The sequence below is a fragment of the Phialemonium atrogriseum genome, assembly GCF_030411735.1.
Source record: "Phialemonium atrogriseum strain 8032-3 unplaced genomic scaffold QBC33scaffold_13, whole genome shotgun sequence".
NCBI lineage: Eukaryota > Fungi > Ascomycota > Sordariomycetes > Cephalothecales > Cephalothecaceae > Phialemonium > Phialemonium atrogriseum.
Window position 1 is genome coordinate 216888 of NW_026848150.1, and position 16973 is coordinate 233860.

The 16973-nt window shown below is 57.1% G+C and overlaps 7 protein-coding genes across 7 annotated transcripts; 5 read left to right on the top strand and 2 right to left on the bottom strand.

Annotated features, from left to right (window-relative positions):
- The first annotated feature begins 1686 nt into the window (after nt 1–1686).
- Nucleotides 1687–3834, top strand: QBC33DRAFT_538961 (putative deubiquitination-protection protein dph1 protein). Its single transcript, XM_060427946.1, has 2 exons — nt 1687–2500; nt 2563–3834. The coding sequence occupies exons 1-2, from the start codon at nt 2066–2068 to the stop codon at nt 3496–3498; spliced, it is 1371 nt and encodes a 456-aa protein (XP_060283244.1). The 5' UTR covers nt 1687–2065; the 3' UTR covers nt 3499–3834.
- On the top strand, nt 3643–5364 carry QBC33DRAFT_578374 (uncharacterized protein; the record flags this gene model as incomplete). The annotated part of the gene is made up of 4 exons (XM_060431058.1): nt 3643–3745; nt 4043–4261; nt 4384–5202; nt 5267–5364. 4 exons carry the CDS (start codon nt 3643–3645, stop codon nt 5362–5364), a joined length of 1239 nt encoding a protein of 412 aa, XP_060283245.1.
- A 171-nt stretch (nt 5365–5535) lies between these two features.
- QBC33DRAFT_75129 (uncharacterized protein) lies at nt 5536–6539 on the top strand. Its single transcript, XM_060433034.1, has 3 exons — nt 5536–5824; nt 5888–5949; nt 6031–6539. The coding sequence occupies exons 1-3, from the start codon at nt 5774–5776 to the stop codon at nt 6182–6184; spliced, it is 267 nt and encodes an 88-aa protein (XP_060283246.1). The 5' UTR covers nt 5536–5773; the 3' UTR covers nt 6185–6539.
- On the top strand, nt 6523–7565 carry QBC33DRAFT_75171 (putative DUF1772 domain protein). The gene has a single exon (XM_060433037.1). The coding sequence runs from the start codon at nt 6894–6896 to the stop codon at nt 7428–7430; it is 537 nt and encodes a 178-aa protein (XP_060283247.1). The 5' UTR covers nt 6523–6893; the 3' UTR covers nt 7431–7565.
- Nucleotides 7565–9478, bottom strand: QBC33DRAFT_75140 (isotrichodermin C-15 hydroxylase). The gene is made up of 2 exons (XM_060433036.1): nt 9323–9478; nt 7565–9223 (listed from the first exon to the last, which is right to left on the bottom strand). Exons 1-2 carry the CDS (start codon nt 9395–9397, stop codon nt 7700–7702), a joined length of 1599 nt encoding a protein of 532 aa, XP_060283248.1. The 5' UTR covers nt 9398–9478; the 3' UTR covers nt 7565–7699.
- A 451-nt stretch (nt 9479–9929) lies between these two features.
- QBC33DRAFT_75138 (aldehyde dehydrogenase) lies at nt 9930–11836 on the bottom strand. The gene is made up of 2 exons (XM_060433035.1): nt 11066–11836; nt 9930–11009 (listed from the first exon to the last, which is right to left on the bottom strand). Exons 1-2 carry the CDS (start codon nt 11548–11550, stop codon nt 10031–10033), a joined length of 1464 nt encoding a protein of 487 aa, XP_060283249.1. The 5' UTR covers nt 11551–11836; the 3' UTR covers nt 9930–10030.
- Nucleotides 11837–13143: 1307 nt separating this feature from the next.
- Nucleotides 13144–15692, top strand: QBC33DRAFT_75230 (N-terminal fungal transcription regulatory domain-containing protein). The gene is made up of 2 exons (XM_060433038.1): nt 13144–13520; nt 13651–15692. Exons 1-2 carry the CDS (start codon nt 13278–13280, stop codon nt 15670–15672), a joined length of 2265 nt encoding a protein of 754 aa, XP_060283250.1. The 5' UTR covers nt 13144–13277; the 3' UTR covers nt 15673–15692.
- Nucleotides 15693–16973: the final 1281 nt, after the last annotated feature.

Sequence of the window (16973 nt, forward strand, 5' to 3'; positions counted from 1 at the left end):
AGACGGGTTCTTGCCTGTACTGAGGGATTTGGAGCGGCTTCTCAAATCTCGTTTACGGCTCGAATCGCCAAACTTTTATTTTTCTATTTTGTATTTATTCTTCGTACCCTTCTGTCCACAAGGGCTGGCCCGAGGCTCAAGACGGGATCGGACCGGGATGCCGGAGAATTACGGGGCTGGCTGGGACTGAATGCTTACACTTTACACTTCATTACGGAGAGCCGAGGAATTCAGGGAGATATGATCCGCGAGCATGTCTTTTGCGAAGATAGAGAGGACCCGTCGGCACATGTTGTTCGACAGACGCGGTTTCTCCACTGGCCCTTGTACGAGGCCAAAAACAAGGCCAGCATGGCAGCAGGATGGTGATCGGCCTGGAACCCGCAGGCCAATTCAATTCCGCACCTACTATGGTATTTCTTCTTCATCCAGAGTACCGATGGCAAGATGATCTGGCCAGGTTCCGCAGGTGTATGAATCAGGTCACGAGGACCATTACTACCTTCGGGGACCGCGTAGCCATGGAGAGGCCACGGAGAGGCCACGGATAGGTCACGGATAGGGCATGCCGTCATGATCGATGGGTCGGTCGGGTGGTCGGGGAAATGCGCCACTTTGAGGCTCTGCAAGGGCTTGCAAAATCGACATGAAACCTGAACCATGGATGAAGGCCCGCCAAGGACCTGCCTGATCCGGGACGTTGGCCGTGGCTAAATCACCGAGCCCTTGCCTGTAGTTGTACTGCCTTACTAATAGAAAAGCATCTATGGGTCAGAAGCTAGAAGGACCAGTTACGTCGCACAGATAAGCGAAGAGTGCCTATTCTTGTGAGTCTCTGTCTCTGAATTATAAAAGGCGCCTCCTGGCTTGGAACCAAGGTTGAGGATCATGATGATGGTTGCGAATTTTCCCACGTGTCTTGATCCTACTCCCGCTCCAGCTTACAAACGGTCCCGTCCTCCACGTGGCAGGCATGTCTTGTTCGGGCTCGGGTCTTACCGGCCCACCTCCTGCCGTCTTCGAATAGAAAGACCTAGGCATTCGCAAGGTGAGACGGCAACGAGAACGGTGATGACTCTGATGACGATTCTTAAGTCGGCTATCCAAGACATCGTAATAGGTAACTCCCTACCCGCTAAGTATGGGCAAAGAAGTAGGTACGTCGGAGTACGAGTAGTGGGAATGCGACGGCACTGACTAGGATCACGGTACGGGTAGGTGTTATGGAAGATGGATTGCACACTAGAACCCTGATAACTACCTAGTGACCTGAGCCTGTTCTTAATAAGGAATAGACGAATTTTCCTTCTGTGTGGCCCCTTCAGGTTCTTCCCGAGTGCCATCGAAAGCCGGAGAATGCAACCAGAAAAGAGAGAAAAAAGAGTTTGAGATAAATAAATGTAAGGCGAGACGAAGCCCGAAGCACAGGCTGTATTCTTCCGTTGGTATCTAACGATAGAGCTGCGGCAGTCTCGATGGCGATCGCATAGGCTATAACGAGGCAGCTAATTGGGATGCTGTCTGTAAATCGCGAACCTCGCATGCTTCATTTCTTCAGACACAGAAGGAGTCAGATGCTTCAGCCTGGCGATTCACTTCGAATTCAAGACTTTCAAAGTACCTAGGTAGGTACGTAGTTGGTGGATGGATGCCTGAGGACTACTAAGGTTGTAGAAAGAAGAAGAACCAATCAGTGAATACGTCTGATTGGAGGCAACAACTGCCTGCTCCACAGTGTGTTCGGCGGCGGCGTATCTGTCAAGTGGCAACCTCTCAACCTCAGCCCCTCACTCGAGCTCCCAAGGTAATTCCGACAAACGACTTCTGCCGCAGAGCTCGTCTTGTTACGTTGTTGCTTTTTGTCCATGATCTAATTCTCAACCCGCCCTTCTGTTGAGAATTATTTCCTCGTTTCTCTCGGCCCTGCACTACCCCGCCAGTGTCCCTCCGAAGTCGAGGACATTGCAAACACCTGGTTGCGACATCGCGGACCTCGCGGACCTGGTGCACGTCTGCAGACACGTCTGCCTTGCCCCCCGCCTCACCCGAATTTTACCACAGCACCATGGCAGACAATGCGGAGAACAGCAGCGGTGGCGCTACCTTGACCTTCAAGGTCAAAACCTCTGGCGATAGGAGCCATACAATCACGATGGCTGAGACCACGACCGTCTTGGACCTCAAGACGAAGCTTGCTGGAGAGGACTTTGAGAACATCCCTGTTGAGAGGCAGCGTCTGATCTACTCGGGACGAGTCATGAAGAATGACGATGCGCTCAGCACATACAAAATCAAAGCTGGAAACACCATTCACATGGTGAAGAGCGCAGCCAGCAATCCGGCTCCCACTTCTTCCTCCTCCGCTCCTGTACCCCAGGCTGTCCCTCAGAACATGGCTGCGGGGACGGCTGCAAATAATATTCTGGCTGGGCTCACTGGCGCCAGATTCGCCGGACAGGCAAACCTCCCGAGCCGAGACATCTTCGGCGCCGATGGCGGAGTAAGGAATTCCCAACCATGAGATACTCTTCTTCCCTAGCACCTACTAACTGTTCTCGCCAGATGGGTGCCCCGCCCAACGAAGATCAGATGGCAGACATGCTGTCAAACCCTGCGATTGCACAAACCATGAACGAGGCACTGAACAACCCGGCGTTTGTAGACTACATGATCCAGTCCAACCCGATGCTGGCAAACATGCCCAATGCCCGAGAGATGATCCAGTCGCCCTACTTCCGCAACATGATGACCAACCCAGAGGCTCTACGGATGGCGGCGAGAATGAGGCGAATGATGGGCGGGGGAGGAGGACCAGGCTCCTTTCCGGCCCCCGGAGTCACCGACACCACTCCAGAAGGTGCGGCAGGCAGTGATGGCAGCGCCGGCGCCGGTGGCGAAGGGCAAAACCAAAGCCCATTCGGGTTTCCGGGCATGTTTGGAGCAGCAGCTGGCGGTGGTGCCGACGCAAACCCGTTTGCAAACATGTTCAACCCCTTTGGGGTTCACCCTCCGCAGACCCAAGGATCAAATCCAGCATCACCGCCGGCAGCTGGCCAGACTGGCTCAGCGCCGCAAGCCGATAGCAACTCCGCCCAGCGTGGCGCAGGCGATGCCTCGGCGCAACCCGCATCAACCCCAAACGCCCAGGCGAACCCCTTTGCAGCTCTCTTCGGCGCCATGCCTGGGGCGCAAGCCGGTGGAGCCGCTCCGCAGAATACACTTGGTCTCCAATCCCTTTCACCAGAGATGCTCCAGCAGGCAATGCAGATGTGGGGGTCAGGAGCAATGGGCGGAGGACTGGGCGGAGGACTGGGCGGCTTTGGAGCACCATCTCCTGCTTCCCCTCCCGATAACCGACCGCCCGAGGAGCGGTATGCCGATCAGCTACGTCAGCTCAACGACATGGGGTTTTACGACTTTGATAGGAACATCGCGGCCTTGCGACGGAGTGGTGGGAGCGTTCAGGGGGCTGTCGAGCATCTGCTCAACAGTTCATGAACCCTTTGTAGAAGCTTGCTAGGGTTGCGGTGGATGAAGGAAAGGAGGGCAAACGTGGAATAAAGGAAAGGGAACGCCGAATTTGATTGCGAAACGCGATCAGCGGAGACTTTAAAATGTAATGAGCAGCGATGATAGATAACTATGGCTAGCTTAATTCATTATTCCCCTTACGGGATTCATCCTCCAGAGGGCGTATCTATCTTGGCCCTGTGGAACACGCGCAACGTAGGCCCGCACAGCCTAGGTTGCTTCCTGGGTTGCTTCGTCACAGCCAAGAGGAGCATACGGGGTTATATTTATATGCGGGCCGCAATCGGCACACTCTGGCCCAGTTGCTTACATAATTATGGATTAATGAACGATCAAAAAGCGGCGCATGTATTAGAAATCTCAGCACCAGAGAAACACTAGAATACGCGCGGTTTTTCTTTCGAGGTTACGGATACAGAGGCCCATATTTATTTAAAGGACCCCCGGAATACCTACTCCTTTCTGGACGGCTTTTACAATTGAGCGTCTCTAGCACAAGCGCGATATAAAGCCGCCAAGCTGTTCTCGTCAGTATTTAGACGGACCCTACGTTCGAGCGCTGCTGGTCTCTCAGTCGCTGCTGCCACCACTGCGATCAAGAAGACCAGCTCGTACCCGAGCGAAGTCCAGGCGCTGGGGAAGAAGAGCATGCATACCAAGGTTGTCATCATCGGCTCCGGGCCGGCCGCCCACACGGCGGCGGTCTATCTGGCTCGCGCCGAGCTGAAGCGTGGGTTTCTTCCCGGGGCAAACCCCGCCCCGCCCCCGCCCCCTCCCCTCATCTCCCCTCCCCTCCCCTCCTTCCTTCCTTCCTTCTTGACGGGGCAGGCACTGACACCGATGTGAAACCAGCCGTCCTGTACGAGGGCTTCATGGCCAATGGCACTGCCGCGGGCGGCCAGCTGACAACGACGACCGAGGTCGAGAACTACCCGGGCTTCCCCGACGGCATCATGGGCCAGGATCTCATGGACAAGATGCGCGCGCAATCCGTGCGGTTCGGCACCGAAATCGTCTCCGAGACGGTGGCGAGGCTGGACCTGTCGCGGCGGCCGTTCCGGTTCTCGACCGAGTGGTCGCCCGACGAAGAGCACACGGCCGACGCCGTCATCGTTGCGACGGGCGCCTCGGCGCGGCGGCTGGGCCTGCCCGGCGAGGACAAGTACTGGCAGAACGGCATCTCGGCGTGCGCCGTGTGCGACGGCGCGGTGCCCATCTTCCGCAACAAGCCCCTCGTCGTCATCGGCGGCGGCGACTCGGCCGCGGAGGAGGCGCTGTTCCTAACAAAGTACGGCAGCCACGTGACGGTGCTCGTGAGGAGGGACAAGCTGAGGGCGAGCACCATCATGGCGAGGAGGCTGCTGGCCAACAAGAAGGTCACGGTGCGGTTCCACACGGTCGGCGCCGAGGTCAAGGGCGACGACAAGGGCCTGATGAGCCACATGGTGGTTAAGAATGTCCAAACGGGCGAGCTCGAGACGCTCGAGGCCAACGGCCTCTTCTATGCCATCGGCCACGACCCGGCGACGGCCCTTGTCAAGGGCCAGCTCGAGACGGACGAGGACGGGTACGTCGTTACGAAGCCCGGCACGACGCTCACAAGTGTGGACGGCGTGTTTGCCGCAGGTGACGTGCAGGACAAGAGGTACAGGCAAGCCATTACTAGCGCAGGTAAGTCCATTCATTCGCTGCCATTCGAGCGAGGGCGTGAGGCTAATTGCTGTCTTCTTTGCAGGGTCCGGCTGTATGGCTGCCTTAGAAGCTGAGAAGTTCCTGTCGGACCTCGAGGAGGTGACGGAAGCGCATATAGATGCCAAGAAAGGCAACCTTTGAGCGCTTCATTTCGTGGAGATAGACGGCATATATTAGCGTGATGCGTTGCGGAATATACCGGTAGACTCTTGCGATATCTAATCTCGCTGCTGTCATATGACCCGTGTACGATGCAAAGATCGCTACCTAGGTACCTACTTGGAAAGGGGCACGCCACCTAGGTACCTCAGGAAAGGCTGGAGTGAATGAAATTGCAGCCCCAGCTCCCTGTCCTCCAGCCAACCTTGTTCGAGGTGAATATTTACGAGTCCTGCACCTATATAACCCCGCTCCTCTCCCTCTCAGTCTGACCTCTTGCTTGCTCTCCCAACTCCATCACCCAAAGTGATTTCCAGTTGTGAAATTCTGTGATCTCATCTCCCCATCTCCCAAATCATATCTCTCCATTGACAGCCCTATCCTGGACAAGATGCCTCAGAACAACGGCTACTCGTACAAGAGCTCCGGCACGAACAGTCAGGTAAGTTGCTGTTCGACCTACACGACGCTCTAAGACCGCGTGTCGCTGAGTTCACCACCAAAGGGCAACCACTACTGCGCTCGCGACTACGGCAACGGCTCCAACGCGTACCACTACTCCAACACGTGAGTATTCCCAGCTGCAGCTCGCTCTCACGGCAGCCGTTCCGCCCTTGGCAGCAGCTACTAACGTGACGTCGTCACCAGGAACGGATCCTATTACTACTCCAACCCCAATGGGAGCACCTACTACAACAATGGCAATGGTGGATCGACCTACACTTCGTCGTCCAGCAACTCTCAGTCTTCGGGCTCTGGCAGCGGTAGTGGCAGCTCAGGCTCCCAGGGCTCCAAGAAATAGGAGCGAACAGGACCTGGCTGACTTCCCTGTGCTGGTTCACCGGGGCGGTGACGACGATGTGCTCTGAAGAGTGAGATGTGTTGCGCCCCGAGGCTTTAGAAAAAGGGGAGGAGTTCCATCACGATGAGGCATTGCGATCACCTCGACTTGAGAGAGCTTAATTAGCCATCCTCACCCCAGTATTCTTGCCTCTCGCCTCTCTCACCGTGAAACTTCTAGGGATTCCAGGCTTTGCATGTGAATGACAGGACAACTAGTGCGCAGTTTGGCTTCCGGGCATCCGCTTGCTCGCCGGGCATACTTCATGTCCGCTGTAGGATGTTTACGCAGAGTATAAGCTACCGACCGAATAAGTCGAAAGCATATGGATCATTTCGAGAGCAAGTCGAGCTTTCATTGAGCTTAGACACAGACTATTCCGTAGTTGCATCTACTGTGTATATGGATTGAACGGTGACCTGATAACGACATACGTCATCGGTTATCGATAATGACAGTCCATGGTCGGCTGATAGCAATCAGTAGCTCGGCGGGGTCACGATGTGTACCGCAACCTCCCATCCAACCTCGAATCCAAGCAGCCTAGGCGAAACAACCGACGCCATAAACAGCCAGCCATTCGAAGCAGGGCTCACAAAAGGAGGAAGACCAATTAATTTCCCAGAAAAGAGCCACACTCATACCCTTCCGGGTCCCCCCCCAAAAAACCATGGCAGACAAGCCGACGTCGATACGCGCCGCCCAGGCGCTCGCCATCTTCGCGTCGGCCGGGTCGGCGGGGCTCTCGCTGGGCGTGTCGGCGCTGGTCCTGCCGCGGCTCCTGGAGTCGCCGACGCCGCTGATGCTGCGGCAGTGGGCGCGCCTGCTCGAGGCCGGCAAGCGGACGTTCCCCGCGCTCGCGGCCGCCGCCGCGGCGCCGTACTGGTTCCTCGCGTACCGGTTCTGGGGCGGCGCCGGGGCCGGGTGGTGGAACGGCGGCACCCGCGCGGGGTGGCTGTACCTGGTCGCGGGCGGGCTGTGCGTCGGCACGGTGCCGTACACGCTGGCCGTCGTGATGCCAACGAATAGGAGGTTGCTGCGCAAGGTGGAGCAGACGAGGATGCTCGGCGAGGCGGACGAGGTCGTCGAGACGGGCGCCAGGGAGGAGTCGGCGAAGTACCTGGTCGATCACTGGGGGTTGCTGCATATGGGTCGCGTCGTCATGATTGCCGCTGCGGGGATTATTGGGCTTGGTGCGTCTCTGTGAGGCGGGTCTTCCACTGCTGCTCAGGGGTGGTTGCTTTATGAATGAAATGGTGGCCGAGATATACGCTGCGGCCTACTCATTGTTCATTATCTAGGCTGAGTATACTGATTCAAAATCCTATACTTCAGCCAGTGACTAAATCTCTCGAGGTGATTCTTTAGATGTAATCGGACGTGATGAAGTCTGCGTAATGAACTAAACCATGCTGTCCCATTCCCTACCGAGTTCAAACGTTTGCAATCTGTCTCCTGTTCCCTATTCCTTCCCATTCAGGCCTTCTCCACGTTCCCGCCCTGCGCTGACTCTCTCCGAACGGCCGTCATCTTGACCATCAGCGGCTTCTTCTCGTACAGCATGAACGTCTTCTGACGAGCCCAATCCCGGCTCTCGGGCATCAGCTCCATGTCAAAGTTCCACAATAGCCTTGTCAGGATCAGCCTCGTCTCGGTGATGGCCAGGGTCCTGCCGAGGCAGTTCCTGTTCCCGACGCTGAAGGGCTGGAACACGGGCCTGTTATCGTCGGCGTACCTACTCGCGGCGTCCTCGTCGCCGGGGGCGGCGGCGGAGCCGGAGTCGGCCAGCCAGCGCTCGGGCACGAAGTCGTCGGCGTCGCGGAAGTTGCGCGAGTTGTGGTAGCATGCCCAGTGCGGGACCTGCACGTTGGTCCCGCCCGCGACGAAGCGGCCGTCGATGACGGCGCCCTCGGGCCGCGTCACGCGGTTGATCCCCGCGGGGAGTGGCGGCTGGATGCGCAGGCCCTCGTTGATGACGGCGAGCAGGTACGGCGACGACCGCGACACCGAGGCGAAGTCGATGTCGGCCTCGGACGAGAAGGCGGCCCGGATCTCGCGCGTCAGGCGCGCCAGCGCGTGCGGGGTCGCCAGGAGGTGGTACATGGTCGCCGACATGAGCGTGGCCGACGTCTCGGACCCGGCCATGATGAGGATGTTGGAGTCGGCGTAGAGCTCCGCCTCCGAGATGCCCTTGCCGCTCGCCCGCGCGTCTGCGCTGACCGTGTGGCTCAGGATGTGCGACATGAAGTCCGGCCTCTCCGTCTTGCGCGCCCGCCTGTTGTCGACCTTGGCCTTGGTGAAGGCGATGTGGACCAGCGCCTCGCTCTTGACCCACTTCGGGACCAGGAAGTAGATGATGCTGCCGAGCAGGCCGAGCGTGATCATGATCTGGCCGTACATCATCATCTTCAGCCGGCTGAAGATGAAGGATATCCAGGGATGGAACCTAGAGTTTTCGAGGCACCCAAAGGGCTCGCCAAAGGTCAGGTCGCCGATCAGGTCGAAGGTGGTGTAGTTGAGCCACGCCCACAGGTCGACGGGCTGCCCGACCCGCTCGTGCATGCGTTTCACCAGGAGGTCGACGTAGCGGCGGATGATGTGCTCCTGGTCGCGCAGCGACTTGTCCGAGAAGGCCCCCGACAGCACCTTGCGGTGGCGGGCGTGCTCCGCCGCGTCACCGACCCAGAGGAGCCCGAGAGCGCCGAAGAACTCCTTCTCGCGCACCCCGTACGCCTCGTTGGTCGGCAGCGGCTTGCCCTGCCGGTTGCCGTAGATGTCCTGCCATGCCTTGGCCGAGATGAACGTGAGCTCACCCGGCGCGAGGCGCACCACGGGGCCGTACTTCTCGTGCAGGTCCGTCAGGGTCCAGTTGATGGTTCCCTTGATCTGCTGGATCACTTTCATGAGCTCCGTCCCGCCGTAGAGGACCGGGCCCGGGAAGCCGGCCAGGGGATGGAAGTAGACATTGTAGATGAAATATCCGGCAGAGTAGACGATGCACTGTATGGAACGAGGCGGAAATATTTCCGGATTAGAATGGGAGCATAGTGGTGGCCCCTAAATTTCCCGGAGCAATCTTTAATGGGGGATGCCACTCACAAGGACTAGAGCCACAAGCGCAATTTCAGCCTTGGTCAGATTCAGGAGCAGATCCAGGGGGTTTGGGTACGGCATCACGATTCGTAGATGGCTGGCTGGTCCTCCTTCAGAGTCAGTCCGGTGTCTTGGTGTCCCAGTTTCGTGGCTTGCAAATGTCAGCTGCCTGCTACCAGTCCAGACTCTCGGATTTCCATCTGAGGGGAAAGGTGTGGGAGGACAGCAGGACGCCCTGTTAAATCAGACGAGAGCCATCGTTCTGCAGACCGGCTCCGCCGGAGCTAGGATGGAAACGGCGACGAGGTGAGCTGGCATTGATCGGCACCATGGACTCAAGGCTCCAAAGGACTCAATGGACTCAAAGGGTTCAAAAAGGGGGAAACACTTGACCGGGGAGGAACTCCGTTTCGGGTAACCTACTTGATCAATGCCGCTGCCCTGCACCGTTGGGAGGATGAATGCAATGCGGTCGTGATCGGATCCGGCAGAGGCCCCCCGCCTTCCTTTCATCCCATAGGATCTTGCGCCGGTGGGATGGGCATGGCTCGCAGCAAACTACTTCCGGTGGAAACCTATAAAGTCGACGTGGCCCAATCATTACGCTAGCTTTTGATGCACGGCGAGCTCTTGCATGGGATTTGGGACGAGAGATAACAACAGCCAATGGCATCCAATCCATTACTGCCGTCGTATATGCCGTTACATGGACCTCTAGAACTTATATGTGATTGTCTTTGTCTTCACCCATTCGTCAAGTCCAACCGAGTTGAACCTACCGAACCCACTCGACTTGGCACCTCCGTGGGGCAGCGCGCTCTCGTCATGGACCGTCATGTTGTTGATATGCACGGCGCCCGTGTCGATATTCTTGGCGAACCGCAGGCCCCTCCGCAGATCCTCGGTAAACACGGCCGATGTCAGGCCGTACTCGGTGTCGTTCGCGATGCGCAGCGCCTCCTCCTCGGTCTCGATCTCATACAATGACACGGTGGGCCCGAAGCTCTCCGTCTGGTAGATGTCCATCTCGGGCTTCACGCCCGAGATGACGACCGGCCGCATCCGTGTCTGGCTGGCCTCCTCGGCGTTGATATCGCCGTACACCACTGATGCTCCCTTGGATACGGCATCCCTGAGTAGTGCCTTGTTCTTCTGCACCGACGGGCCGTGGATCAGCACCGGGGCGTCGGACTGAGGACCGAACATCTTCTCGACCACCCCCTTTAGCTTCTGCTCAAACTCTGTGCGGACGTTCTTGTGCACGAGGATCCTCTCGGTCGACATGCAGATCTGACCCGAGTTGAGGAAGGCGCCCAGGGCGCACTGCACGGCGGCGTTGTCGAGGTCCGCGTCCTCCCACACGATGGCGGGTGCCTTGCCGCCCAGTTCGAGCAGCACCGGCTTCAGGTTCTCGCCGGCCAGCCTGGCGATGATGCGCCCGACGGCCGTGCTCCCGGTGAAGTTGATCTTCTTGATTTCCGGGTGGGCGATCAGGGCCTGCGTGATGGACGCCGCGTTGACCGGTTCGTGGATGATCAGGTTCAGCACGCCGGCCGGCAGTCCCGCCTCGTGGAAGACGGAACAGATCCCCCACATGGTGCGGGGGCTCAGTTCGGACCCCTTGAACACTACCGTGTTGCCTGTAGCCATAGGGAAGGCTACTGCGCGAACGCCGAGGATGTATGGCGCATTCCTAGAGAACTGTCAGATATCCAGTCTACCGCTCTCGAGCCGTTGGGGCCAACCCACCAAGGCGCGATCCCGAGAACGACTCCGTACGGCTCCTTGAGAACAAAGGCGCCGACTTCCTCGTCCTGGGTCGTCGGGACCATACCCTCCAGGGTGGAAATCCTACCGGCGATATCGATGAGGAAGTCCCGCGCGACCATCAGGTTGAACTCGGCCCACTGGAGCGGACAGCCAGTCTCGTCCATCATGTACGCGGAGAGTTCGCCCTTCCGCTTCTCCATGACGTCGGCCGCCTTGAGGAAGATGTCCCGCCGCTTCTTCGGCGTCGTGCCTCGCCACGTCTTGAAGGCCGTAGCGGCCGCCTCGGTGGCTGCCAGCGCATCGGCCTCGCTCGCGCTGCTACACTTGTGGACAACCTTGCCAGTTGCGGGCGAGACGACATCAAAGCTCTTCTGCGGATGGACCTCCTTTCCATTGATGAACAGCGGCACTGTGTGAAGGCTGCCACCGACCTTGGCAGCAATGTTCTGGATGGTTTCAGCCATTTTCCCAGTTGTCCGCAGGGCAGAGTAGAATTCAAAGGGGTCAAGAGACAAGCACCGAGGAGAAGCGTGAGAAGTCGCTACAGGGTGTTGTGGAGAGGGGTTTGAAGGAAGGGAGGACGAGACTGTCAGTTATAGCAGCTCCTTGGGAGCTGTCACCTATAGAAAGTAGTTCCTTGGGCTGCCGGCAATTGCACACCTACCACAACCTGGCGGACACTTTCGGCGATTGCGCACTGGATGCATACAGTCTAAGAGGCCTCGGCTTTGAGAGTCGGCATTAAGGCGGGGAAGGGAAGTGGGAGGAAGTGGGATGAAGTGGGTCCCGCGAACCACTCAGTTCCAATGACCGGCCAGCCGGTCTGGCCAGACCGGGGCTCCGGGGAAACAACCGTGGAGGGAAATTCCGAGCTAGAAGCCTGTGTGAAGGCTCCCCCGGAAGGAGTGGCCATTTTCTACCCCAGATCATGTCTCAATTTCCTCCAGCCATGACCCCCAGTTTCCAGAAAATATGTTCCCATCGCGTTCCTAAGAGTCGTTGGCAAACACAGGTAGCATCTGATGCGGCTTATGGGCTTATGAAGAGGAGCCGAGATTGAGGCGCCCAAAAGCGTTAGCCGGGTCAACAAATGGCTGGGCGACTGCAGTTGAAGAGAATATGACATGGGGAATCGTCCCTGGTTTGTATGAGAATTTGTGTCATCTCGTGATGCTTTCTGAGGTCTCTACATACTCTCTTTGTTGCTACGGTTATCAACCGAGACCTCGCCCTTCAAGATAGGAGCCACAGTGTAAGATCCCGATGGAGGCTTGGGCTCTGGTGGCCTAAGACGGCCTTTGACCAAGGTCTTCGGAGGAGTTGAAGCCATCCGGGAGGCTGGAGCCTTATTTGTACCAATGGTGGCCGGAGGGTAAAGTTCACGCTTGCAAGCGTTGCGAAAGCCCGGTGGGAAGTGGCTGTTGCATAAGATAGTTATCTGCCAGTTGCCAACCAATGGACTTCCGTGAGAAACTTGCAGATGTTGCTGCCCGTTGATGCTGCCCGTTGATGTCCGTCGTCGAGATGGCTTCGTGAAATAGTAAAGGCGCAAGTGCCATACAGTGTTTATCACACGGTCTCCGGGAGGAGGCATCTGATAGCCAATCACCAATCATGAAGCGCTCCACTTCCGGCGGGGTGGCTTTGCGAAATTCGTCAACGGAGTAAACCGCACCCTCTAGTAGAATTTCGCTTCATTGGAAATGTTCTTTCCCAACGAACGATTCCAATGCGAGGTTCCTCCCTTTTCACGCTCGCCTACTTCAAGTGCCTTGCAAACCGTCTGCTAATACTTACTTTTTACTGGTAAATCCGCGACGATGCCCGCAGGGACATCTGGAGGGCCCGTCGCTTCCGAGGCTTGGGTACATCGCATTGATACACTCGCACCTCGATAGGCCGATTACCCCTGTTGATGGCTAAAAATGTTTGATACTGTGGGCGTTGATTAAGATTTGGTACCATTATTAAAAACAACGGGCAATTTCTGCGCGCCCATGTGCGTTCGATTTCCCCGCACACTCCGCAGTCGGATTTCCCTCTCTTTGTCACCTCTGAACTCAATCGCGAGACCGGAACGCCAGCGTATTATTCGGCCAACCTTGGACCCTCCGTGCCGTCACGGGAACAAGAGGAGTCGTTGACTCGGCCGATATTTCTTTCCGGCCTCCCCCCACCCTACTTACCCTACATGGATAGTCCCGCATTGATGGGCGGCGGAGGGGCAGCTTCACTAAGCCCGACCAGCCCCGTCAGCTCCCGCAGTCTCGGAGGTCCAAATGGCGCCCTGAAGAGGAAGAGAAGTGGCGGGGCACTTATCGGTGCCTTTGACAGTAGTCCGGGCAGTATTGGCGATGATCATGATGGTGGTGATTCAGAAAAGAAGCGCCAGCCCGGCGTGAAGCGTGCTTGTAATGAGTGTCGCCAGCAAAAAGTGAGTCATGTCGTGCCGCTACCGCCACCAGCACCATCATTACCCCCCCGTGTCCGACATTGAAACTGTGACCCCGAATCGGTGAATCGAGTTGGCAATTGCTGACCGGACTTGCCTTGTCCCCCTATAGCTACGCTGCGATGTTGTGCAGGATCCATTCCAGAGCTGTTCGCGGTGCAACCGCCTCAAGCTCGAGTGCAAGATCGAGTCAAACTTCAAGCGCGTTGGCAAGCGCTCCAAACACGCCGAGATGGAAAAGGAGATTGACAAGCTGCGCCGCGCTGTGCAGAGGGCAAAGTCGCAGGGCTTCGCCCTGGACGACGACGAAGAGCTCGACCACTCGCAGTTGCACTCGCCCGTCGTCAACAGCGTTTACTCGCACACCCGGAACCCCTCATTGATGGGCTCCGACGAGGTTGTCTCTTCGCTGTTGCATCTCAAACGCGGCGGCTCGTACGCCATGCCCCGAATATGTCGGGAGCTAGAAGACGTCAGGTTGACAGAAGACGCGGAGCATCAGCTCTTCCAGGAGTTCTTCACTTACTATCACCCTTATCTACCTTTCCTCGACCCCACGCAAACTCCCGATCAGTATTACCAGCAGCTCAGCCTGCTCTACTGGGCAATCATATCCGTCGCTGCCCGGCGTTACACAGCCGATCCAATGCTTCTCACTCAACTCTCAAGGCCATTGACGAGGCTGCTCTGGTCGACAATAGGGGATGTTCCTCAAGGTTATCATGTCGTCAAGGCGTTGTGTCTGCTATGCACATGGCCTCTGCCGACGAGCACGACGTCAACGGACCCTACGCACATCCTATGCGGCGTGATGATGAAGGCAGCGACAGCTATAGGCCTGCACAGGCCCAATCATATCAATGACTTCTCCAGGGTGGCCATTGACCTAAACACGCAGCAGCTCCATGACAGGGTCAAGACATGGGCGGTTTGCAACATCGTCGCGCAGACTATTGGCACGGGCTACGGACAACCCGCCTCCACACTATATGACTGGACCTTGGCTGCGAGGCCGGGCGACTCGGGGCCCTTCACACTCTCTCCCGAGCTAGAAACAAGGCTCCAAATAGAGCGCTTCTGCGACAAGGTGTCAAAGGAGATGTATAGTAACGCGAGCGACCCTAGGGGCGTTGCTGGGGACGAACATCGCGCAATGCTGATGAGAGTCTATCGGCGGGAGTTTGGCGAGCTTCAGGCCGCCATCCTGTCCCGTAACCTATCGCCAGTTGTCAACCTGCATCTGAAGGCGGCTGGCCTTCACTTGCGACTGGCGGGCTTCTTCGACTCCAGCGCCACGCCGGGATATATGGATGACTTGATGGGACTTTGGCGCGCAACTGTCAGCTTCCTCGACTACATTTGTGAAGGGGATAGCTCGTTTGGCGATGGGAGCATGGGGGGCGACTACCTCCTCAGATATGCGTCGAATTACATCCAACAGATGCTGGTCGCTGCCGGGTTCGCATTACTGAAGCTCCTAAGATCATTCTTCGCCAAATCCATCGACTTCGACCGAGGACGTAACCTCTTCCACCGGACTATCCAGGCTACAAGAGCGACAAGCGTCGTCCAGAATGACCTCAACTGGAGGCTCGCAGAACTGATGGTGCAAATCTGGAACGGCGCGAGACTCGAAGGCAGTCATCAGTCGTACGGCGATGACAGTGGGACCGAGATGGACGACAGCCTGCAACTCAAAGTACGCTGTCGACACAGCATGAGTCTTGTCTTCGACTCCATCTGGCATTGGAGGGAGGAGTACCAAGCCAGAGGCCGCGGCACCCTTGATGGTATGTTGTCCGATTCTCTGCTGCATCTGCTCCAGGCTAAGACAACCTTGGTAGCCCTCAAACAACCTACAAACCCTGATTCGGCTAATGAATCGTCAGCATCGTCGACCCACCTGGACACCACACTTGCGCCCTCGGGTCACGGCTTACCGACGAGCCTCAACCTCGCCACATCCAATGCGGCCCTCACACCGAGTGCTACGTCCGCCATGGGAGGAACGGGCCAGAATTCGTTGCTTAGTATGAGCTACGATACCTTCGATGCCTGGGACCCCCAGCACTGGATGCTGGACGGGTTGGTTGACTTCAACTATACCTTCGTGCCGCCGCTTGAAGGAGCTTAGTTAGGAGCACTCTGGCACCTTTCCTGGGGAGTTTTTGTTTTAAAAGAAGAGCAAGAAGGCCGAGTCGGGAGCAGTACCAGCACCACCTGTTGACCGATATACATGGTCTGACTCTTGTTCCGAACCCGCGAGTTTCGTCAAAGTGTATGTGTCGGGTTTGTCGTATACCCTTTCTTTCAGGCGTTTATTGGAGCATTCCCCAGCGAGCTGGTAGACTGGCAACAGACCGAAGTGGAAAAGCGTTGTTCCAAATGTATGCGTATGCATTACTCTATTCTAATCGTTGTCGATATACAGAAACAGTGATAATAAGAAAGCATTCCGAGGCTTGTCCGTCGCAACGGCACCGTGTTCCGGCCAACAAGCAGGCGTGCGCCTTTGCTCCTCCCCCTTGCTATTCCTTGCTTCCCCCGCATTGATGGCGAGTTTGCGGGCTACGCTGCACTCCGGGTTCCCCAAAGGGAGACCGGCCGTTTCGAGGCTCTAGCGCTCCAAAAATAAAAGGGAACGAGGACCAAGATGGTGTCGTCGCTCGGCCATACCTACCTGGGTAGTCCGGGGGTCACGTCTCCTCTCATTTTCGGTGTGGAGTGGAGGCCAGGGGTATCGGGCACGCCGAAAGCTTAATTAGGTATCCAACTCAGGGTCCCTCTCCCTTGCATCGAAGGGGTCGAATGTGGCTTCTAGAAGGACCCGGGGGGAATCACAGGCTGAGCCAAGGAGATCCTAAGACGGCCCGACGTGATATGGTTCGGCAAAGGGATAGATGGATGGGATTGGGATAGGATAGACTATTTTTAAAACTATCACAAAGGACTACCCAATACACCGGGGCTAGCCTCCTGCCTTCCCACCCCGCTATCCCTCCCTTGGGGATCTTTCTCAAGCCACATGCACACATAACAACTGTTGGGTCTTCTTCTTCTGATGGTGACCACAGTTTGTTTGCTAGCCTGGTTTGCGATGACTCGCATGCAGATGCGTATCGCTATGTAGGACCTATCATCCTCTATCTCTTTCTGTCTCGATGCCGTCTGTTGGTTCCCAAAATATATCGGTCCCGGCAGATGACGCCAATTGCGCCTCCCTCCCCTCCGCCTGTCTCTCATGTGTGTGTGTGCTCGCTCCCCGCGGGACCTTGCAGCTGACCCTCCGCGCCGCAGCCGTCCTCGCAGTCCGGGGGGGGGGGGGGGGGGGGCCCAGGGACAACCCACAGTGGACAATGGCATTTTTGGCCCGGGGGGGGGGGTGGAATGTAGTGCAAACCGTTGATTTATTCCATAACAAATTTTGCCTACAAA

Bases quoted from the DNA above. Each gene is read 5' to 3' on its own strand.
- QBC33DRAFT_538961 (XM_060427946.1), top strand. From the start codon at position 2,066: ATGGCAGACAATGCGGAGAACAGCAGCGGTGGCGCTACCTTGACCTTC. The intron at 2,501-2,562 runs GTAAGGAATTCC...TGTTCTCGCCAG, and splicing joins TCTTCGGCGCCGATGGCGGA to ATGGGTGCCCCGCCCAACGA.
- QBC33DRAFT_75129 (XM_060433034.1), top strand. From the start codon at position 5,774: ATGCCTCAGAACAACGGCTACTCGTACAAGAGCTCCGGCACGAACAGT. The intron at 5,825-5,887 runs GTAAGTTGCTGT...TCACCACCAAAG, and splicing joins GCTCCGGCACGAACAGTCAG to GGCAACCACTACTGCGCTCG. The intron at 5,950-6,030 runs GTGAGTATTCCC...CGTCGTCACCAG, and splicing joins GCGTACCACTACTCCAACAC to GAACGGATCCTATTACTACT.
- QBC33DRAFT_75171 (XM_060433037.1), top strand. From the start codon at position 6,894: ATGGCAGACAAGCCGACGTCGATACGCGCCGCCCAGGCGCTCGCCATC.
- QBC33DRAFT_75140 (XM_060433036.1), bottom strand. From the start codon at position 9,397: ATGCCGTACCCAAACCCCCTGGATCTGCTCCTGAATCTGACCAAGGCT. The intron at 9,224-9,322 runs GTGAGTGGCATC...CGTTCCATACAG, and splicing joins CGCTTGTGGCTCTAGTCCTT to TGCATCGTCTACTCTGCCGG.
- QBC33DRAFT_75138 (XM_060433035.1), bottom strand. From the start codon at position 11,550: ATGGCTGAAACCATCCAGAACATTGCTGCCAAGGTCGGTGGCAGCCTT. The intron at 11,010-11,065 runs GTGGGTTGGCCC...ACAGTTCTCTAG, and splicing joins GTTCTCGGGATCGCGCCTTG to GAATGCGCCATACATCCTCG.
- QBC33DRAFT_75230 (XM_060433038.1), top strand. From the start codon at position 13,278: ATGGATAGTCCCGCATTGATGGGCGGCGGAGGGGCAGCTTCACTAAGC. The intron at 13,521-13,650 runs GTGAGTCATGTC...GTCCCCCTATAG, and splicing joins ATGAGTGTCGCCAGCAAAAA to CTACGCTGCGATGTTGTGCA.